Genomic DNA, 24,364 nt, shown 5'->3' with positions numbered 1-24,364 from the left:
ATTGTGCTAAATTCCAGCCCTATAAACGCTTCTGAAAATTGCAAGTTGCATATATATATATATATATTTTTTTTTTTTGTGTGTGTGTGATTTATCACCAGTGACAATTTTCTTTTCAAGCCAAATAGATATTTATACTTTTGTAACACTGGCTTTTCCAGCATAAGCAAAATATGGAGCAGTGAGATTCCAGACCTTTAGGGGAAAGTGGTTTATATGTCTGTATTGTTCTTACCTTTATTAGATAGAACAGTTCTTTCTTGCTATTGAAGGATAATCCTTGAAATGCCTAAGCAGTTGTTGTAATTCCATCAATTATTCTGCATCATTAACGGCTTCATCTTTATAATTATTTTCCTTTATATTTTCTTTTAAGTAATTAAAGTTCCAGACTATGAGCAAGATCTTGACACTTGTCATTATTTTCTATCTACTCTGCAAATATCATATAATCTTTCCCACCATTCCTTTAACTATGAATGTGTTAGGTATTTTTGTACCTTCTTGTCAATAGATCTGTTAAAAGATATGATTTTTTGGAGATACAAATGTGTATGGAAAATACACAAAATTCCATGGAGCCAGTCTTTTTTTTTCATCTTCTCTGCTAGCTTTTCATTTACCTGCTCTTCTTTTCCCACTGTTTTGAGTGCTATTTATAGTAAAGGGATTTTCAAATAATGTGGTGCTTGACGGACATTGTAGATTTAAGGTAGAATTCTTGATTTATTTCATGTAGATGGATTGAGTGACTTGAGATTCTGTGATTCAATGATCAGATTTTAATCAAAATGCTTTGATAGATGTAGGAATAATAGCTGAAAGTTGCTATCACTCTAGAAAGTAAATAGAAGTTCTTGGATAGATATCTTCCTTTGTTGCCACTTGCACAAGTCCTAATGGCCCTAAATGAAAGCTCCTTCTGCTTTTTGCTGATTCAGCTCCCAGTGCTTTGCATGCAAGCTGATTGTTACAGTAGATGTAAGGGACATGGCAACTAGCAGCTGTGCTCAGGGTGCTTTATCATGAACTTTGCTAGGAATGCATTATGAAACATTAGCATTTAAAATGAGATACAAGTGATATTTAGGAATAAAATTTGTAAATCTTGTATTTACTGTGAAGATAAGCAATGCTGTTTTTGACTGACGCACACTTGTCCTTAATATGAAAATAAAAGTGTTCCATGAACAAAAGCTCCCAGTTCCATTACAGCTGTGGAACTTTCCATTTCATGTGCAGTGGTAGCATGACTCTGTAAAAATCACTTTGACAAAAATAGTATTTATATGAAGTGGAAAATTCCACTTGCAGAGTGAGAGGGAATTTGAGCAACCTTCTTTTCCCAGAATTTGCAACTACTCCTGTATTGAGAACTACTAAATTGTTCAGTTGTCAACGACCACATTTGACAGAAGTGTTAAAAGACTTTCTGCTTTACTTCTCCACAGGAATAGGTACATAATTCCAGAATTAAAATAAACACTCTAAGTGTTTATATTGTCTTCTGCATTTCAAGTGGAAAAGACTGCAAGTTCCATCAGAAAATAAAAATGCAAATTTGAAACAGAAATAAGTTTTTGTTTTTTAAGCTAGAGCATTTTACTGCTCTATACAGAGAACTATAGAGCTATTTCTATCTATTTCTATGTTATAATGTTAAACTTTTAACAATTCTTGTGGAGGAAGGACCCACTTTTTTGCTGTAAAATGGACATTGGGTTCTCATTGATATTAACTGTTAACATATGGTTGTGGTTTTATTTGCTTTTGTAAAATTTTGGTTTATTGATGTTTTGATCAAAACTTATGATAGAACTTTCTGAAAGATATGGAATCCTTGAAATGAAGCAAAGCCATGCTTGTACTTCATAAAATAAAAGTTTAATGCTATCAATACCTTATTGCACATTATATTTAACAAGTGCAATGATGGTTGCTGATCATCTGATCCTCTCCTTGCCAGTGTAGGATTGCTTCTCTTGTAAATACAGTACTGCTTTATTCAGTCTTGATACAAATGCATGTGCTGTTGAGAATCTCAAAACCTCTTAGGAGATTATTTCCACACTTTGGTTCAGCTGAAAAAGGCTGTCACCATGAATATTAAATCTCTCGCAGAACAATCTTGATGCTCATGATGTTTCATCATGTTTCCATGATGTTCAGGCCTGTTTTTCTCACATATTTTTATTTCAGTTCTCTCTATTCTCCAGAACCTTTCAGAATTCTTCACCTCAGAAGTCTTTTAAATACCTGTACCCCCTCTAGCCTCCATATCTGCCATGTATTGTTCCAAGGGTGTCCATATTTAACTTCTTGTGTTTTCTAGACTTCCCAGAGCTTTCTTTACCTCAGGCTCTTTCAATTTGTAAATCCCTTCCCAGTTAAAAGGTACCTGCTGCTAATCACAATAAGCTTTATCGGAGATGGACTTATGAGTCCTTCCTTCATGTCAAGGACACATGGATGGTTTGAGCTTTGTCCTTCATGCTGTGACCAGGTTATTAGGCTTCTATTAGGCTTTTTCCTCCTTCACCTTAATTGCTACTCTGGCAGGTCTTTCTTTACTGCTCTCTCTTGCTCTTTCAACTCAAATATTACTTGGAAGCCCATCAATCATTTTTACTATATATACTTTTTTCTTATATTTCTCATTGCCCTGACCAAGGGCATTAAATTTTTTTTTCAGACAAAATGTCCAGATATTTTTATTTTCTGCAGTTTTTTTGTCTAAGTCTTTTTAACTCTGCACCACTGCCTGATAGAGTGATTTATCAATCTATACCTAGCCCAACATATGAAGTGGTGGTTTTAGCTTGATTTACAGATTTTCTCTGCTGTTATATTTGAGCATGTGTGTGCAGAAATAGAAACACTAGACAATGCTCATCATGTTCAAACCTCTGTTATTTCAGGCACCAAAGTTTGAAATCTCAAAGTCAGCTCTAGTTTTCTGATGCTTGCCACACCGGAATCCAGTTGCTCCTATGATTTCTTCTTATTCCCATTTTAAGTTAATTTTTCATACCTTTCACAATGGATCTCAAGAATTAAATAATTTGCTGCAGTGTCACAGGATGACTGTTTCTCAGTTTGTGTTGGAGGCATGTTTTCTTTTTTCATGTTAAATAATTGCTCTTCTGAAATCCTTTGTTGCAAACAATGCTGTTAAATCTGGGGTGAAAAAAGAAAATGTTTATGGCTGTTTTGTATTCTGGCTCTGGCGTTGTCTAAGGGCAAACCAATCTTTTTTTTTTCCCTTTTATTTCTTTCCTTTCTTTTATTCCAGTTGAGGCATTAATCACAGTAATCAATTCATGTGTATTCCATAATTCAAGTGCGTTTCATAAAGCATTTAAAATATATGATAGACATTTCTGCTCTTTTATAATAGGAAACATATTTGAGGATTAAATTTCATTTTGCATGACATTTTTTTCTTTTGTGCAACTTTGAAAAGTGTTTAATAGAAGATGTTTGAATTTCATGTCCAAAAATGTGTTGTACAATCCTGAAATTCTGTGTTGGCAGAAAACTGTAAGATTAAAAACTGTCTTTGCAAAGATGGTGAAATAGACCTTAAATTTAAAACAAAAACAAAAAACAAACAAAAGAAACAAAAACAAAAAATCCCAAACAAACAAAAAAACCCAAAGAAAACACCAATAGTTGTAGGTACCACCAGTGGAGGTGGAGGGGAGATCACTTCTGCTTCTCCTGGAGGTGACTGTGTAAAAAAATATGGGATCCTTCTTCAGGTGATTGAACTGCAACTGCAGAATGCAAGTTCAGAGCTTCTTACTTGATCACCTGCTTAAGAACTCCAGCTCCTGAATTAGGGAATTTGGTTAGAATCCTTAGGTTATATGGCACTGGAGTATAGTTTCACTCTGAAAGGCTGTACCTAATGGAGAGATACGTGGCATATTTTAAACCCATTCTGGAATGCATGATGAATTGTCAAACTGTGTCTGGTGCATCCACGGAAACATACCAGCCTTGACCTTAACTAAAGAGCCGGTGTTTGATGCTTCCCTTGCAGCTTTAGCATGCTCCTGTAGCAGATATTTATGTAAGGTGCTATAATTGAGACATCTGCACAGAAATGGAGAGAGAGTTCCATAGAAGTGTTAATAGATAGAGGAGTGGGTGGGCTGTGATGCCCTGCCTGCCCTCCAAGTTGCTCTGCAGGACCCCCTTGCTGGGTTCCTCCTACAAGTGCTGCTCTGTGGAATGTCCGTTCACCTCTTTCCAGTGAGTGCTGGCATGTTTCATGTCCTCAGTGGGCTTCTCCGTGCAGCAGTTGGAGAACTCTTAGTCAGCAAAGAGCACGTAGCAGTTTCTGTGGATGTAGATCAAACTGACGACATGGAATTGATAACAAATACATTTGTACCTTGTCTTGCTATTGCTTTGCACTGGGGAAGGTTCACTGTACTGTCTGACCTGGCAGCTGCTGCTTCTACACAGAGCTCCTCTAACTGAAGTTATTCAGCCAAATTTCACGCTTGTACTGCTGCTAATCCTGGTGATTCTCTGGACTTAAAAGGAATGATGGCAGATTTGCACCAGGGTAATAGATCCATGTTTGAATTATTTGCCAGCATTTTTTACATCACACATTGTAGCCCCAGATCTCAAGTTTATAAAAGTAAGCTTGCTTCTCTTGGTTTTGTAAATATGGGCAATTAAAAGGGAAAAGCAAAATTATACTGTAAAGTATTTTAAAATTTATTTGTGTCTAAACATATACTCATCAAATGCCTTCAACTGTGACTTCAAAATCTTACATGAATAATTCTTTTTCCAAGAATCTGGGTAGCATTTCAGTGGTTTTGCTTTCCCTTTTGCTGGGAGTGGCATTATAGCTACTAGAAACATCACTGGAGGTGGAAGACACCTTTGCAGTAGCAGTATTTTTCCTCCTTTGAGCTTTTTGCCAGTTCTTTCCACTTCACAAAACCAAAATACCCTTTCTTTGAATTATATAGTTTCAACTCTCATTGTTAAGTTTTGAATATTTTAGAAATACAAAGTCATATTTCAAACCATATGCTTTCTGTTAAATTTGCATTGCCTTTAGTCAGAAAATCCTCTCTTCAGTCTTGCCAATCACAAAGTATGACCTGAGGTTTGAGATGTGTGGTACTCTTGGGAATTAATAAGAATGTTTGAATGTGAATTTAAAACCCAGTGATTGGGAATTTAAGCACATTCTTAAATCAGGCATGAGAAAAGGGAAGAAAAAAGTGAAGGGCTCATTGCTTCTTTATCACTGCTCAGAATTACAGGCTCAATTATTTACCACAGTATATAACCTGGGATTTAGAAGTGAAAGGGAAATATGCTACCTGTTCCAGAGGCAAGCTGGAGTCTTTCTGATGCTTAGATTCAACTTTAAACTAACATTTAGGATACTGAATATGAACTATTGATTATTGCTTTTGAAATTAGAGTGAAATCTTACACTTATTTTAAAGATGGGGAAAACCACTATTTATTAGAACTGAGGGGGAGTTGCTTTTTAGTAGAAAAAAAAATGTCAGAATAGCCATCTTGCCTGGGTTTTAATTATGCAGCAAAAGGTTGCAACATGATAACACACACACACACAAAAAAAAAAAAAAAAAAACAGTAGTGAAAGCAGTTCTGAAAAGAGGATTGAGGTTTTCCTGTAAGTTATCCTTATCAGTATATTTCTTTTTATCAAGCATAATGTAAGGGTTTGAAAGTTCTTCTAAAGAAACCCTAGTAAGAACACAGCTGCAAACTCTCTCATGGTAGAGGCAAGTTAGTAAATGTGGCAATAATAGTTTGGCTAAACTATAAAATTCCTACAGACTTGAGCACAAGAGCTGTATCTAGGGGTAGGAAATGGAAAAGGGTTTAAATTGCTAATAATGATGAAGAAAGAGCAACATGCATCTGTAGGAAAAAAACCCAGAAAATAAAATGAGAATGAAATAAGCATCAAACATAAAGAAATCTTTCTCTAAGTGCACTTACAATACTTACAGAATACCAAATTAAAATTGGATTGTTATTGTGAGAGTCAGATAAAACAAAATGTTTGGGTTGCATGGAGCCAGTTTGTAATTACTTTTTGTTAGAAAGATAAGTTATGTTCATGTGACAGTTGCCAATATAAACAAAAAAAGCCTGCAAGAACAGGTCAGAGTGTATTGATGAACCAGAATCTTCAAAGCACTGGCTCAGACAGACACACCACAAGGATACTTGCATAGATGAACATACAGATCTGTGGTACTTGTAAAAGAGGTTCCAAAGTAGTGAGAGAACTGATGAGGTCACAGTAATTTTAAAAGAGAAGAACAAACTGAATAACTTTAAGAACTAATAGGTTATCTTCCCTTTGAAGCAAAGGAAAAATGAATTACGCCAAAGTATAGAAAGGAAATCAGGAGCTGAGTAATAACCAGTGCAGAACATGAGCAGTAATCTCTATTCTGGGAATGCAGGACTGGGTTGCTGTGTTCATAAAGTGAACTTGAGTTAACACTGCTGTGTTGTCAGCTTAAACTGATACCATCCTGAGAGAAATAACCAGGAACACAAAGTGGCAGGCATGAAATTTGACTGTTACACTGCAGGGAAGATGAGGGCTAGTTCAGATGAGTCTGGATGACAGTAAGATGCATCAGTGCTCAACGAAGGTTTTATTTTCTGCTGCTGCTGACTTGGTAGTCTCTTGGTACTCTCAACCATGACCTCAGCTTGACCAGCTCACTGGTCTGCTCGAAGACAAGTTTCTCTTTTTTTGGTTTGTGTTTGTTTACAACTGGTCTGATCCCCTGTGCTGGCTCAAGGGCAGTGTTAGGAGAAGAGGAGCAGTGAGGCTGGGCAGCCTCACTGCTGATGTCATCATGAAAAGCAGATGCAGGCTGGACAGCACATTTTCAAAAAATACTTTCAACTTCTCTTTGTTTATCTTTATTTTCAGCATAGTGTTTAATTCGTTACATTTAGTTTATGAAATAAATCATATTAAAGTGATACTGATTTGTCTCTGGGAAACTAGAAGAAAAAAGAAGCCTTTTTTTGGAAGGCTTGTATCAGTTGGAGCACAGTTAAGTCAGTTCAAATGTTTAGGTGAAAAAGTTCTTGTTTGGTCCAATCTCAATTTAATTTGACAGAAACATTCTGTTACCTGCTTCTTTTCTTTGTTGTTGTTTTTTTTTTTTTTTTCTTCTTCTCTCTTTCTGAAGGTAAACTGAGGGTAGAGTTGTCAAGGTCATGTCATGCATTCTTTGAAAACATAACACTATCAGAAGTCTTTATGTTCCAGCCTTGGCAGGGCTGGAGCACTGCTGCACCCAAGACAAAATAAGGTTTTTAGTCAGATACTGGTGTTTAATTAATCACAAATGCAGCAGTCTGGGCTAGCAGATCTGTTAATTTGAAATCTATTGTCTTCCTTCTCCCATTATAAATAGAGGGTAGATAGCACATATATTAGTTTTATAGATTTTCTAGTTCTCACTTATTCATCAATGCTGACTTTGAGACTAAGTAAAGCAGTGCACCTTAATTCAGGAAAGACAGAATTTTTGGACTTTGATCTTCTGAATGCCATGACCCCATGCTGTCTGTAACCCTGTGCTCTGAGGTCCCCTTTTATGAACTCTTCAAAAAATTCAGAGACCATTTCTTTTCATTTTTTTGTTTCTTTCTTCCCCCAGAAGTTATTTTAAATGCAGCTCAGTAGCAGACAGCTAGCTAGTAATCCTTTTAAGTTTAATTCTAAGAAGAATATCAGGGAAAAAGCCAGTGAAATTCAGTTTATCAGTCTTTTAGGTTATATTTTAATGTTGAATAGCAAGCTGCCCTCCTTCGAGGGTCAAGTTGCAAAAAACTCAATTAATCACAGATTATTCTGAGTAGGAAGGGACCCACAGGGATCATCAAAGTCCAGCTCCAGCTCCTGCACAGGACAGCCCCGAGAATCAGGGGGCTCATTTCAGACACACTGATCTCACAGATCGTCAAAGCTAAACACACAATTACAACAGCCCAGGTTTGTTCAGGCTTGAAAGTTGCTCACTATTTCACAGCACCTGAAGTCATAAAAGCACCATGTTGAAATGAAATTATTTACCTCTGAGTATTGAGCTGTTTGTTTGTATATGTATATGTTGAAGTGCTGCAGAGGTGGTGGGTTATACCCTTAATGACTTAAGTAAGCACCATGGCACTGATTAATAGTGGGAAGCCTTTACAGGACTATGTGTATTTTATTATGCCTTTTGGTTTGCTAAAATCATTCACAATTGTGTGGTCACAGCAAAAACATATAAAGCTTCTGAATATTGTAAGGCACTGGTAAATCTGTGGCACTTGCCTTCCTTTGGTGAATGACCTACAGAAATTTAGACAGCTAGAAAAATAATGCAACTCTTGTGCTCTTTCCACAGGCAGGTTCAAGTGCCTTTCTTTGTATTGTTAGGTAGGGAAGTGCTAAGCCTGACTCTGCTCTCATCTGTGGAGTGAGGTCTCTGCACTCTGTTTCCAGGTGTGGTGCTACAGGATGCACTGGTAACCTGTGAAGCTTGAGCTCTGTCTTGTCCCTTGCTGAAGACATTTAAGAGTGTGGGGTCTGAAAAGAAGTAGATGTAGTGTGTCATCTGATTAGCAGGACACTGAAATCCTCCAGAAAATCCTATGAAGATGTTCTTGTTGCTTTAGTTAAGGGCAACAGCTAGAAAAAAAACTGCACGTTTGATCTCTTGGATAGGTTCTCATGTGCTGCATGGCCTATGCTGTGGCAGAGCAATTAAATTCAATGTGAAACATGTGTACACTACATGGACAATATAATGAATGTTTTAAAATCTGCTTTCCTTCCCTGCATCATTGTTTTTATTTCTAAACAGAAAGATAGTGGTTATTTTAAAAGCATGTGCCTAGTATGGAAATGATGGCAAGTGAGGGGAAGATTGTGTCTGGTGTTGTGGTGGTTTGGATAGAAAAGGGATGGAGTGAATACGCAAACTACTTTTGAAATTTCTGCAAATTTGAAAATTAATATTGGAAGGAAAATAGATTTCATTTGGTGGAGACCTGGATTTCCATTGCCAATATTTTCAGGAGACCTCTTTGAATAACCTAAATTAGTTTTTGCAGCAATCTTTACTGTGAACAGGGCACTGTCAACAGAAAAACTTAGAAAACAAAAAGCAACTTGGGTAACTAGTATAGGAGATTGTGTGTTATGCAGGAAAAGCAAATGAGGCATGAAATTCTCTGAGCTATGATGATGTTCAGGAGCGCTGGAAGTTGTCTAATGTGGTTAAGGCATCGGACACATCTGTGAGGATCCATGTGTCTAGATCCCTTTTACCTTTGTGCACAGCACTACTGAGCTGAGGGGTTGGCATATTGAAGGGGAATAAGGAGCAAGAAACCAGCTGCAAACAAAGCAACAAGCAACAAAGGATTCCCTCAGCAGCATTCCTGGTGACAGACTCGTTTGGTTTTTGTGGGTAGCAGCTCAGTATCTCCTGAAAGAAAGCCTGTGCTGAGGCTCACTGAGGGTTAAATGGCACCTCAGTGGTGCCAGAATTGGAGTTGGATTTTGAGAAAAATCAGGTTATATGAGAGTTGAAGGGATAATAGACTCTAAAAAACTAACTGCAATTAAGTGATTTCCTCCAAATTATGAAACTTTCGAGGTAATATATATTTCAATATTTTGCTCTTCTTCTTTATCAAGGAAGCTTCAGTTTGTAAGAAAACTTGTGTTTCCTGAACCAGAAAGGAAAGGAGTGCAGTGTTTAATCCTGGGACAATTACAGGCTTGATGCCCAGCACTGAAGAACATGCACTGGGGTAAAAAATGGAGACTGTTATAGAAGTTGCACCATGCTCTGGGAAGAATGTGGCTTCAGTAGGTGTTACCTGATGTGTTTTCAATTAGGGGTGACTGCAGCAAACCAAACACCTTCTTTCACTGCATTTGGGTTGGGACAGTACAAAAGGCAAGGGTGGGGGCTGGTTTAAATAAATAAAGTAAAAGGATCCTAAGGATTTCAGAGAGCTCTCCATTAGTGCAGATGGCAGGAGAACAGAGAGCTGGAAAAGATGCAGCTGTTCTTTCTTTTATGTTTGGAAAACTTCAAAGTGAAAACAAGTCCAAAGCAATGTTTCCTAGAAGCAGATAAGAACAGAGGAGGGGGCTAATGCTGCTCACTCAGTCTGTGGAGACAAGAGAGGGAAGTTTGACCCATCCAGAGGATTCTGAGAAAAAGAAATAGGGATAGACTGCAAAACCTCATCTGACCTTAATGTAGGTCAGAACATTGCATTTATTAATAGTTGTTACTGTTTTATTAGAAAAAAACCCAGCTTACCGAGCTTGATCATGTTATGCCTTGACATGGCACTCTATTTTTCAGTCAAACAGTCTGGGTTGCTTTAGAAGTCTAGAAAATTAACTCTTTTAAGAAACTAATGGCAAATATTCCCATAGTATCTACAGATAATACCAAACTGCAATTGCATTCCAGCCAGCATGTTTCTTCTAAATATAGAAAAGGATGTTTTGTAATTTATTTAATTGCTTAGACTTGACAAGGAGCCAGTGCTAACAAACATGCTTTGATAGCAGTATAGTGCTTGTGGCATTCGCTTGGCTTGGAATGTAAATACTGAGAAAAAATGTGTGAAATGAACAGTGGAGCACAACTGCTGTGAACTCTGCTGCTCTCTGTGCAGGTGTGTGTGTCCTGGGACACAGAAGGACATGGAGGGACAGCTGCATGAGGGAGGGGACAGGAGCATGAGTCACCCATCCTGCAAGTACAGGGCTCTTCCTGATGTTATGATCTGGAAATTGCAATGTGGTTATTTAGGGGAAATGCAAGATAATCAGTTCCACTTCTAATTATTGGACTTCACTTCCCACTCCATCTGTTCTGGTATCTTCAATAAAAAACCTATGGGGATTCCAGTTGTTATTGAAAACTATTAGAAAGGCTGCAAGAAAAATAAGATTTTTTCAACTGCAAGAAGAGTAAGATTTTTTTTTAATTAATTTTCTAACATATTTGTCTCTAAAATACTGAAATTCCAGTTTCTTATTGTTTTGTCTCAGTCTTCTCCCTTCTCCCCAGTAGATATCATTATTTGTCTATATATGTGATTTTGATATACAGAGATTAAGGCAGTAAGTATTAACACAGTTATTTTCCATACTCTTATTATCATAAGAGAAATTTTCAATATCAGTTTTTTCATTATCTTCCTATAAAGTATGTGCATAATACTTATGATCTATAATATTGTTTTTTGTGTCCATCCTTCTATCATAAGGCTTTGGAGATGGAAAATAATTAGCTAGGTAAAGGAATATTAACAATTAATCAAAGTTAAAGTACTTTCATATAACCAACTAATATTTCAATGAGGAAGGATCTGATCCAATGAAGATATGCTTATTTGTAAAGTTTTTTCTATTTTTAGGATTCTTATGTGAAATTACATGCAATATATAACTATAGATATACAACTTTTCTGGATGAGTTATATATAATTATCAGTATTAGGTAAGTGATGGTTGACTTTTTGGATTGACTAAAAGGCATTCATTCCAGCAGCACCAGATTTCAATTTATTTTTGGTGTTGACCTAGTTGGTGGAAGCCTACATGCTTTTGAAGCATATAAATAGCCCATTTCCAGGTATCCCATTTTATACAAAAGGAGAATATGGAATTCTGATACTATACCTTCATAGACCATTTCTATGTGGATAATAATGGAAATACTAACTTCATGCTCAAACATACTGGAAATAATGTTTTAATTTTTAGGGAGAAAATTATTTTTATAATCTGACATGTTTTAGGTAAGTAATTTTTCAGCATGTATTGTACAGAGCTTACAATGTACAATATTTAGATAATTTATATGTTGCAGTGAAGTTGCACCAAAAGCCTCTGGGTTTCCTGAAACATCTACTGAAAAAATAAACTCCAAATGGAGTACAGAATATTTGGCATATCATTTTTTATCCATATGTTGCTATGGAAAGCTGGACCTGGACCAATGCTTTCTTAACACTTGCCTTATGAGTGTTCCATGCAGGGGTCGTTCTTTAGTTGAGTAGCCATGATTTCTACACCATTTCTTGCTGCCTTTCCTTGTGGCTCCTGAGAAAACAAAACCACATTTTTTGAGGATTTATCTGGTTTTATTTGCCAGGCACAGATAGGTGTATATAGTTTGGTTCTTAAATACATAAATAATCCAAGGACTATTCCATTGATATCTGAATAATATTTAGGTGATATGAATACAGTGCACTCTCCAGGTTTTAAAATATGTGTATCAGTAGCTCTGATGCTAATCATGTCAATTCCCAAAGGAGCTGCATCCTCATTCATGAGTGTTTTAGTTGGTGTGCTGCCCAGGGGGGTAGAAAACTTGTTAGCATTTTTCCTTTTGTCAGCTAGGGGCTGTGCCATGTCACACATATTCTGGGCTTCTGCTTCAAGTTACTTGTAAAAGTAAGTTGCCAGGGTAGCGAGTTATCTCTTAACATCACATTAGTTTGGAAAAATATGTTTAAGTAATGGTCTTATCTCTCACGACTTCTTTTGACAGACAGGAATCCATATGGGTGTTATAGGTCTCATTTCTCGTAATACCATATTGTAAGGAAGACATGTTTGGTCTGCTGAGTGAAATGTGAAAACAATTAATTCTGTATTTACTAACTTTTTGTGTGTGTGTAAGGGGAGTACATATGTTAATATTCACCTTCAGGAGTATTATTAATGGGCTACTTCTAGAACAGATTTTTTCTTAAGCGTTTTTATATCAACACCTGCTGTTCAGAAACTCAGGATTATTTTACTTGCACTTAACTTGTTTTTATGAGTTTATTTTAGGCATAAACAGAAGCAGATGACATCCTCTAATACCCTTTTATAGCTGTAAGTAAACAAACTAAATTAGAAAGTTTCTAAATCCTCTAAACTGATAATACTAGAATGGAAAAATTACTGATTTTTTAAGCATTGTAAAAAATCTCAAGGGCTAGTGTCTTATAAATGCCCAAACAACAAAATGTAGTGACTTGCAAGTGATTGATTTTTACCTGTCAGATAGGGGGAAAAATCTGTGGGGGAAGCAGAACTGAAGTATGATGCAATGGGGGTATCAGACAAAAAGGAAGAAAACTCTGAATCTTTCATCTTGAAGTTAGGTAAAGGGATCGTAATAAACATATTTTTTTCTGCATATCCTTCCAAATAGTTGTATATAAGCAAGTGTAGAAAAGTCTTGTGTAAGTTGGGCTGTTCTAGAAGTGGTCCGAGTTTTTGGGGCTTTTTATGTGAGTCATAGGCAATACAGCTGGAGATTTTTTTATTCCATATGAAATCCCTAGGTACTACCTCTGGCTGTAATGTGTTTATAGAACTGGATTTCTTAGCCACATGAAGAAAGTAAGTATTTCTGAAAATGTTCTGAAAACTTCCACTGACACTATAGGATCCCAGAAAAAGCTCCTGGGTGAACACATGCAGAATTGTCTCAGAATCCTTCCAAGGGGTTGCTTCCACCTTCTGGAGCTCAGAAGGAAAGTGCTGTAACTGGAGAGGACAGTGTGAGGTCTAGAGACAGGGTGGCTGTGCACACCCTGGCTGCAGTCCTTAATTCAGGAGCAATTTGTCATCCACCCTCAGAGGGGTACTGTTGGCTCTAGCACAGTCTCAAAAACACAATTCTACAAAGAAGGGAGGAGAAAGCCCAGAATTGATCCATCATACCACTTACATTGCTGCTGTTCTGGGGCCAGATAAGACTGCTCAACACTACTGTAGAAAGTGAAGGTTCCTCACAGCTGAACATGGTGAGGGATGAAAACAGCAGCACAGTGTCCATAACTGAAAACTGCCAGTGTAATGCCCATAAGTAGTGGTGTGTGTGAATATCTCCATGTCCCTTTGGAATTTTCCCAAATACTCTCAGTGGCACAAATTAAAACAAATGCAACCATGTGCAATCTGAGGTGGATGTAGATTGTCCAATGCATAGAAATTAGTCATTCAAATGTTTCTATTCAGTCCTGAGAGTGCTTACTCCTCCACTGTCTTGCTCTGAGTGAGGATTGCTTCCTTTGATGGTAGGATTTAAAAACTGTAGTAACATCTTTAGGTAACAAGAAAACAGGAGAAACTTGAGTATGGCTTCAGATTTCTCTATAGTTGCCTTTAATGAAGCTATTGGAAGAGAATGCTTTCAAGTCTGAAACATGATTCATTTAAGTAAGCTGAAATAATTCACAAATGTGGTTTATATGAGTATGATTTAAGATGGAATTGGGCTTTTTTTGTATAACAGTCTAATAATGACCCAAATCTGAGGAATTAATAGCAGGCATTGCATTTTTTTTTTTTTTTGTGGTTTTCAGTGACAAAAAAAAGCATTTGGTGAGAAGATCACAGAAGTAATAGTGTCACAAAGAGGTACAGAGGGCGAAGTTGTGCTCTTAGATTTGACTGATCTTGGCACTGCTTTTACTTGAAGAGCACCAGTGACTTTTTACCATGGCCAGAGTTAACTGTGATTCCCTCTGTCAAAACTGCAGTCTTGTTAGTCTGGGATTCTGTTTTTTTCTTTTCCAGCGGGGTGTTAGTAGAGATTCTTCAAGCCCCTGTGTCATCTGTCCCTTTGTTGGCAACAGGCTAAAGCTTGCTTCATTGGTCCTGGGGACACATCTTGCTACAGAAGTGACAGATAAAAGATGTTCTAATTGCTCCCCAAAATATCACTTGCACTGCTTAATCCATTGCACCTTATTTGTTAGAGGCTGATTAATTTTGAGTAAAGATTACCACCTTTCCTAACTTCTGTAGAAACATCAGTGTCCCAGTGCATTGCAGTGTATGCAAAGCCATGTGTACGTGGCTAAGGAGGAGCAGCACCTCTTACACAAGGACTTGTTTGTTCAGACAAATATGTGTAGGAAGAAGAAAAACTTTTAACAAAATTAGAAATTTTGTGTAAGCTGAAAACCTCTTTTTCTCCTCTTCAGCAAGGGTAAAAGGGACCAGTGAGAATCAGTACCTTTTGCAAAGTCTGTCCACAGCTTGCATTCCCAGCACTTAGATAACTCCTGCTGTGGGAGTCAAAACTGAAGGTACAAAATACTGCTTAACAAGTATGAAGCTGAAATAAGCAAATGCCTTTGGAATAAATATAACTGATCTTTCTTGTAAGGATTTACAGGTAGTTTAAAACAATCTGTGCTTGACATGATAAGTTGTCTTTATCATTAAAATGCTAATAAAATTATAAGCACCTGTTAAATTCACAAAGATAATGAAGCTTGTCGGTGACAACTTTTTTGTGCCAATATTCCTGCTTAGTTCAGGCCTGGATAAAGATTTGGTGGAGTAGTGGTGAGAATCTATTTGACCATTGGGAGCAATGCCAGGGTAAAACTGCCCTGTTGCATTTGGTTTGATGTTTTTTTCATTAAGTGCTTCTAATTGTGATTTAGGTCACCTTGACCTGATAATTCCTTCAGAGGCTTTCAGAGGTGGGTCTGAAAGCCAGACTTCAGTCCAACAGGGTTCCCAATATTTGATTGGCAATTGTTGAAGTAGTAAATTGGCAAACAAAACGAACACATTTTTTATGATTAATGCCTGCACTAATAAGTCTGGTAGGTGTATGTTTTCTGTGTGGGCTCCAAATGTATTCTAGTCTCCTGATTATAAATTACTCTGGCAGCAGAAAAAACATGGACTGCAAAACTAGAGAGAAATTTCAGATGTATTTTTCACATGAAAGATCCTGTGCTCAACCAAGGAGTACAAAGAAGGTTGCATTTTTTGCAGCAAGATGCCTTAAAGATTTTATGCCACGTGTTTTCTATACATTGAATAAGGACCATGTCAGAAAAGTAACTTTGATTTCAAATGTCAGTCACAATCTAAGTCTATTCTATTTTTTTTCTGTAAAATTGAGTTAGAATATGTAACCATAGCTTCATTGAAGTACATTTATGTAAAAGGAGGATAGGTCTTCTTTAACTTCAGATCTTTAATTGCTTATGAACTTCAAAGAGAAACTTGCAGAAGTTAGATTGATGATGGCCCTTTAGGTAATTGAATACAACATAGTTCCTGTTTGAATGCAACTCTGAAATCCAAATTATGTAAATCTACTGTTTCAGAACCAGCTAGTAGAAATAATCATAATTTTTTGCAGTTGAAGATACTTTCTTTGGATAAATTCTCTGACACACTGCTTTCCTATTGATTCATCTTTTCCATTATGGATATGACTAAGAAACTATAGGCATGTTAGCCTTTAGCTTTTTGACGTTTGTGACTCCACTTGAATAAGCTTTGACGTACAGTTAATTAGGCACAACTGTCAATTAGTCTCATGGGCTTATGCAGGAAAAAACTTGACATTTATGAAAGTATTGGGATAGAAGAAGGGAGAAAATAGTCTTGGAAAGTTTCTCAAGCATATTTTTTCTTTCAAGTTGTGCAGCTCTGTTGGGATGGTATGATTTTGCATGGCTGTCACTGACCCATCTTTGTGCAATCATGATGCTTTTCCTATAGAAGAAATGGAGAATAGATTACAGCCTGCTATTCGTGTGCTAGACCATAATACAGTGTTTACTATGCTGCAGCTGAGATCAAAATTACTGTCTCTCCAGCATCAACAAAATTGGAGCTCAGGGCTAGCTGTAAGAGTTTGTTCATCCAAAAAATCCATGCAGCCCCATCTGCTTCTGAACTTAGCTTTCCTCTTGGATACCATGAGATGGGCTTAAAATTGTGACTGTGGAGAGAGGACAGTGAAAAGGAGGAAAATCTCTCCTTTGCCTTCAGTTTTGTGCGTCCTTAGTAGGCAGAAAGGCAGATCCCTTAATGGAAGACTGGTGCTCATGCAGCCCATACGGATTGCCTGGCATTTTGCAAGTGAATACAAATGATTTCATTTTATGGGAGAAGGAAAATTGCTTGTTTACTTTTCTAACCCCATCCTTCTAGCAGCCTCTCAGTTCCCCTCCCCTTCCCTCCTGCCCATCCCCTTCCTGGCTGGGTTAGAAAAGCTCAGATGTCTTCTGTGAGAAAAAGCTCAGGTATTGTGTAAGCTGTGCTTGAGACAAGGGAAGCTCCTAAGGCCTGTTATGCTCCCAGCTGCTGGCCACTGATGAGTGGGAGGAGGAGGTAATTATGGAGAAATTGTGACAGAGGTAGGAGAAACAGAGTGACTCACCTTCCTTTAGAGGTGTGGGACACTTGTTTTCCACTGCCTGCTCCTGTCGGTGTTGAATTATTTATTCAACCCAGGAAGGAGACACTGAGGGCTTCTTTTTGTTTGTGGTTTTGGTTGTTTTTTGTTTTTTTTTTTTTCCACTTTGTATTTCAATGAGGGAAATTTTATTTGAAATTTATTTTGTATCATTTCAGGGAAAAAAATACTCCCACAAGCATAGCTGAGAGCGGTGTGCTAGGCACCCTTCTTGAGTGAATAGGTTAGATAGCTAGTTAAAAATAAATATTTGGACGTCTGTGCCTGCTCATTCCTTTGGGACCTTGCTGGGCAATGATTCTTAAGTGTATAGAGGAAAAAAATCAGCAAATGGATTTCTAGAAAACTTTTGTTTGGAGAGCTCCAATTTAGCAAATATTTAGCATTGCATGTAAAGAATTGTGTTAATCTGTATGCTAGCTGATTTTTTTTAAATTGTTGGCTGTTTCCTAGTATTTGCCTTGCACCATAAAAAAGGGAAATTTTTACATGTTCAATGAAATGGTGTTTGTGTAGCACCTCACACTTAGAAGAGGGAAAAAATAACACACAGATCACTATTTGGAAACAAATCTCTGGATTTCAGGATACATGTATTGTCTGTGCTGGCTGATCTAGTAGGCAACCATGAATTGCACAAGCATCTGACTTTCATGGGCACCCATCCTGGCCTTTTTGGCACAAGAAGAATTTTGCAGCTGTAGAAAGGATTTATTCTACCTGCCAGTGTGATTTATATACCATATGTCTTCTCTTCAACATCTGAGTATCCATGGCCATAGGGAAGTGCTCTGCCTCATCTGTACTGTGTTTAAATAGGTTTGTTTTAATGATATTAACTCCTACAGAGCCTTTTCATCATCCTCTGTGTAATTTTTTCTTGGCAGTTGTGTCAGCTATACTGTGTGTGTTGCAGAAAGGAGAATACCATGAATTCCTGGTTTTGTTTGCTCTTGGCAGGCACTACTACACTTCCCACCCTTGTGCGCACACCTACCTTGATGATGCAGCCTTCCCTGGATATCAAACCCTTTATGTCCTTCCCTGTGGACAGCAGCTCTGCTGTTGGATTCTTCCCAAATTTTAACACAGTAAGTAAAGGTGTTTCCACATTTAGTTTCAGTGTATACTTTCCAATCTGGTTCTAATATCCAGTACTGAAACTGCCTTAAAACATTGCATTGCTTACACAGTTCTAGGAGCCCTTTTATTCTGTGCCATGGTGGTTGCTTTTCCCTTTGTATAGAAGGCTGGACATCACTCCAAGCCTTTCACTGTGAATGAGGCTGATTGATTTTTAACTTGGTCTCTTGAGGTAGTGTTTGCACATTAAAAAAAACCCTATGCTGTGCTAAACATTTGAGAAACAATAGAATGATTTGCAGCATTTGTCTGGATATATGTATTTCTATATGCTGTAAAAAAGGAAAAAATAAAAGTTCAAGGACAGACAGGTGTGTCAGGTAAGACCTAAATCCTACATTGTTGTGAATCAAACTAAGTCTAATACAACCAGGAAAGCAACTGGAGGATATTGTTAATTCTGTATAATTTCAAAATTAGAGTGTAAAACTGCACACTGTCAATGTGGAAAATGTGAAACTGTTATTTTTACTTAATGGTAAAGCATCTTGGGGTTTTTTGAAACAAAAAAAGGAAGGAAACTGTTGTGAGTCATTCCTGCCCAGTGCAGGTACAGTGTGTCTGTAGGTGACCGTCACCTGAACTGCTGCACGCTGCTCTTGGCACCTGATGCGGGGGGGGGTGCAGAAAGGGAAGTAGTGTCATCACCACCACACAGTCACCAGCTGAACTACTGCCAAGTGTCTCCTTTCTCAAACTAACTGTCTGTCTGAAATTAGAGCAGCAACGGCATTATTTTTCCTCATGCCAAGCAAATCCACCTTGCTGACAGGCCTGGTGCTACAGCCCGTGGGGATGTGGGGCGGCTGTGGGGTGACATGTGAACCAGCTTCTCTCACGTGTCAGCAGCCCAAGGTATGAGCAGCAGCAAATGTTACTAATTCATTGCAGAACATGTGTGTGAAAAATGTGCATTTATCAGGGTGATGTGGGGATGTGCATTTGCACAAAGATATAAAAGACTAGGAAAAAACAGGTACATTAAAAGAGCAGGTTCAATACTCAATACCATATTAAGGAAGCAGTGTGCTATTACCATATCTAGGCATGGTGCAATTCATATTAATTTTCCATCCTCTTCCTAATACTCTCAGGAATTTTGTTTGCTACTGATTTGTTTCCTTTCTAGTTGCACAGGTTTTCTCGGTGAGTTTTTTCACATAACTGTTCTTTATGACTCAGAGAAACTTTTCTTTACAGATGTAGTTTCAGAGTCAACCAACCCTTATTTGCTTTCTGGTGGTATTACTGAATATCAGAGTTGCAATAGCCTCTAGATACAGATTAATTTGTATATTTACACTGGTTTTGCCTAGCTTATATTTATCTGGGTTGCCTTTCATTTGCCTAATTCTTGGCATGTTTATCATTCACAACTGTCATTCCTCTCCAAACTTCTGTAGGTTTGATTAAAAATTTGACCTGGGGTAATTAGCAAACATTGTCAACTTGGTGTCTACTTCCTCCCTTGGAATTCTTGATAATTATATAAAATTATGCTGCTATACAGACATTGCATATTTAAACTCTTTATTTTAAGAAACAGTGGTTCAGTACTTCTCTATTTCTAATTTGCAGACTTTGCCATTTATCTTTCAGGTATTGATTTTCCTTAAGAGTCTTTCACAATGGACTCCAAAGCTCATTGCAAAACTAAATCATTCATGATTATCTACTGACAGGCACAATGAATGCCAGCTGTCATGCACTTCCTTTATTTCTAACTTAGCACAACCTTTGCAAAGGTAGATTTCTAAGTTTTGTATATGTAGCATTTTTTTTTTGTCCTTATTCATTCCAAAGTGGTGGCAATAGTATGTAAAAGTGTTTAAAACAATTTTTCCAGAAGATGATTTTGAGTTATAGAAGCAAAATTCAGTTGATCCATATGTATCATCCAAAGAACCACAATTTTTTATATTGTGCAGGAAGTGACTATTAGAAGAGCCAAGAAAGCCATCATTTGCTTTATGGATCAATCAGGAAATCTGTGTACTTCATTCATTGGAGGACTTGTCAAGGACTGCAGACAGGGAAACGTCCAGTGTGCTTCCCTTCATCTCTTTGCCTTCCAAAAGACTGGGAGGACCTTTCTGGGGTGCTGGTTCTGCCTGCATGTGTTCACTGAAGGAGGCAGAAAGAAACTGTCCGAGCCAAAACTTCTTTGGATCCCCCTGCATTTTCAATGGCTGTCAGAGACAAAAACATTTTTCTAAACCTTGCTAGGAGTGGTTTCTAACTTAACATCAGTGGCCTTAAAAAAAGAAAGTTTTGCATGGGTGTTAATACAGTAACTACCAAGGCAGAAAAACAAGGTAAAATGTATTAACTACAAACATCTTCAAGGAACACCCCCTACAGTTTTTTCCCCAAAGAACTTCTCTTATTTATGGAAACATATTTAAAATCTAGGGTAAACCCTTTCTTATTTAGTTAACTTTGACAGTTTTCAGTTCTGAAAACATCAGTGATTCTCCAGATAAAACATTAGTGTTCCCATTTTTTTGTGGAACTGTTTTGATCCCTATCTTCTCTCCACAAGGAGTACTTTCAACTGAAGCAGTGAGCAGGCCCTGATTTTGTAAAAGCAATACCTACCTCAGTCATATCTTATTTTCTTGATGGAATTGTGTGATTTAGTTTAAGCTGTCTCCAATTTGCTTCTCTTATATCATTAATAGCTCTTATTATGCTGTGGATGTATGTACAGTAATTGCCAATTCATGCCGCAATTAAATTTGTCTTTGTTCATTAGGACTTATTATATAGGAAAAATTATTTGGGGAATGATTGCACTAACTCACTGGATACATATCTTTATTCCTCAGTAAGGGGAATAAAACTTTTCTGTTTTAACAGATCAGCCAGAAGGGGATCTTGTAAGGGCAGGATGAAGGATTCCAAATGAAGAGGTATTGCAGAATAGGTGCTGTCTTCCCTGGTCTTTTCATGTCAGCTGCAAGTAGTTTTGTCAGAACAGTAGAGGCATGATCAGACTGTCAGAGTCTGAGCCTGAGTTTCTGCATGGAAGGACAAGCCCTCTGTCAGCAATGCAGCAGTGGATCCAAAGGTGACATCATGTTTGTCCTGGCATCAGGTTCCAAAATGGTCTTGCTCAATACCCCTCTGTCTGAAATGCAGAGCTTGAATCATATTATCAGCTATTATTACTTAAAATGTTCCTGTTTATAAAAAATTTGGAACCATCATTATAGGAACTTCCCAAACTTGTACTTCCAGTTTGACATGGATATGGACCACAAGGTATTGTTAAAGCAGAGGTTTTTTTTCAGCATACTAAAATGACTATAAAGAAGCCTTAACAAGTTAACAACTTCTATATTGATTACATTCAAAAATATGTAAGTCAAGTATATAGTCAGTGGAAATCAAAGCTAAGTTTACTGTGATCCCTGTTGTGTGTTTATTATAACATAATCTTGAATTTTACACTTGCTGGCTTCCACCACACAGCTTTACCTTCTGTCCCATTCTTTCTCTAAACCTCCCTGATTCTTCACCTCCTGTCATCCATCTTGCGTACTGAATGATGAAAGGATACTTTGTGATCACATCTTGGTACATGTGCTAAAGTGGCTGAAAGCCAGGATTTATCTCATGAGATCATGATCACTTCACGAGCACTGCCTCCATCTCCCAATATAAAGATTGTGTACTCCCCAAAAAGAGAAGTCTCAAAACTCCAGCATATTCTGCCTCGTCCTGAAATGAGAGCGGTACTACATGACTCACATTTAGTTGTAGTAGTACAGCCAGGGACCTGTCAATCTGCACAAAAACATTATCAGCAGCTTCTCAGATTCTATCATCATAGAAAATAATCAGCAATTCATATGCTTCTTTCTGAGTTTGTTATGGCCTCAGGGGTAATCAAAGATTAGAGCATCTCTTGTAGCTTTCACATTAGTGAAACATTTTGCATCTAACTAGCTCATGATTGGTTTCTAAATGCTAGTTCATACCCTTCATGTTTTAGAGGACACATGGGTTAATGTGGCCTAGTTATTGCTTCAGTGTTTTATTTTTCTTCAAGTAGCTTTATGCTGATTCTTTATATTAGAGTTCTCTCAGTCCCCTTGCAAAGTGGACCAGAGATATTTTACATCTGCCAGGGAAGGTAAGCCAGCTGGAATGTGCTACAGGAAGGGAAGAGGAGCTGACTAGTAACTCAGTCGGATATTTCTGACTCTTCTCCAGCATTAGCCCTGCCTGGACTAAGTATCCCTGGCCTATCCCCAAGACAGCTATGGGGAGGAACTAATTTCTCTTTCCTCTTCTACATTTTCAATTATTACTCACATTTTTATTTGCTGCCCATCTCTTTCTCATTTGAAAGGCCCAGTAATCACCAAGGCAGAAGCTGAGTTCAGCAGATAAGAGCACAGGGCACCCGTACCACCAGCTTCACTCAGCCCTCTGTGCCAAGTGCCTCTTCTGCCTTTTTGGCAGGACTCTCTGGCTTGGGAGCTTTCTCTTTCCTTAGCAGGGCCTGAATTCAGCCACTTAACACCCTGCTGCAGTGCCAAGGTACGCTTTGCAGCCCAGGATTGTATATGGCAGGAACAGATTACAAATGCAGCCAATTGGATTTTGCCAACCCATTATCTACCATCCTTTTTATCCAAGTACCCTATCCCTGGGCTCTGAATTCCCATTTTCCCTGTTCTGGAGTGCTGGAGGGAAGTGACCTTTTCTGTTCCTCTCCATCTGACTCCAGAGAGGAGGTAAAATTTTCAAAGATTCATACTTTTATTTATTAACCGCACAGAAAGGAAATTTAAGCAATTGATTTAGGAGTGGTGTTTTTGCAGGGTAGCTGGATATTTTCTTGAGGATTTTTGGTGGCTGGGATTTCTTTAATTAAGAAATAGTAATGTTTTTCTTACAGATCTCTTATACTCTTTATAAAAATGCAGGAACACAAGGACTTCAGGTTTACCTTCTATTCCTCTTTTGAAAACTTAAAAGATATTCCTACTTCACTTTTAGTTGTACCGATATAAAAGTTCGTGTGTTTCAAGTCATAGCCAGTATCATCCAATTCACAACATGAGGAGTCATCCTATTGCCATTTATTAAGGGAATAAAAAAGTAATAGGTATTTTCTGAGATACAGGTGAGGAAAGCACAAGTTCAGGGACCACACAATCAAGCCCAGATTCTGTCAGCACAGACCTCTGTGGCTAGTCTTTGCTATCACTTGTCCAAGTACCTGGCTACAGAGACCCTTTACTCTCCATGTCATCATTTTCTCAGTTTTTTGTAGTCCCTTTTCTTTGTATCTTTAGGCATTTTTTACCAAACCAGGAATCCCTCTTTGTCTTTCTATGGCTTTGAGGCAAAGCAGCAGAGAACTCTTTCAGCTGTGGTAGGAGTTTTTGGAAAAATTCTTCTCAGCCTGTGGAAGCCTTATAAAATGTTTATTGAAGGTGGTATATTTTTCCCAAAAAAATACCTGAGTCTTTTCCTGAAACTTTCAAAAACCTCTGAGCTTGAAGAAAACACGTAGTAAGATACACTGAGTTAGGTATGAGAAAAAAAGCTGCCAAAAACAGGGGATTGTTAGTTGAATTTGACAGATTTTTCAGTTTCTGGTATTTTAACAGAAAGATGCAGGTTCCCGAGTTCCTGTCAGGAATCTCTCAAAGAGCAGCTCTGTAAAATTGGTGAGCCTAAATAAGCACTTTTCTGTCCCTTCTTCTAGTATATCATACATATAATTACAAGGGGGGGAAATGTTTTTATTAAAAGAATACAGTCAGGCTTTAAGGGATAATCTCTTCAAACATTAAATATCTTATAGATTTTTCTATTGCTTTTGTATTTTTTTGAAGAGGAATTGGATGGATGAGCTTCCTTCTCAGTTTCCAGATCAGTAGCCAGATAGGGGACCC

At 37.7% G+C, this 24,364-nt stretch overlaps 1 protein-coding gene across 15 annotated transcripts in view; it reads left to right on the top strand.

The window, feature by feature from the left end:
• ZNF385B (zinc finger protein 385B) overlaps positions 1 to 24,364 on the top strand; it is a 155,908-nt gene that overhangs the window by 83,498 nt on the left and 48,046 nt on the right. For 13 of the 15 annotated variants that reach the window (XM_021552492.3, XM_077785103.1, XM_031505402.2 and 10 more), the window contains one exon: positions 18,267 to 18,397. The exons of 1 other annotated variant lie outside the window; for it this stretch is intronic. In XM_021552492.3, the coding sequence (XP_021408167.1) occupies positions 18,267 to 18,397 (131 nt within the window). Of the gene's footprint in view, positions 1 to 18,266; positions 18,398 to 19,172; positions 19,305 to 24,364 lie in introns of those variants that run through there. One more of the 15 variants, XM_031505403.2, reaches the window with a different exon arrangement.

This window comes from Lonchura striata, chromosome 8 (assembly GCF_046129695.1).
Source record: "Lonchura striata isolate bLonStr1 chromosome 8, bLonStr1.mat, whole genome shotgun sequence".
Taxonomy (NCBI): domain Eukaryota; kingdom Metazoa; phylum Chordata; class Aves; order Passeriformes; family Estrildidae; genus Lonchura; species Lonchura striata.
This window is presented reverse-complemented; position numbering and strand designations above follow the sequence as displayed.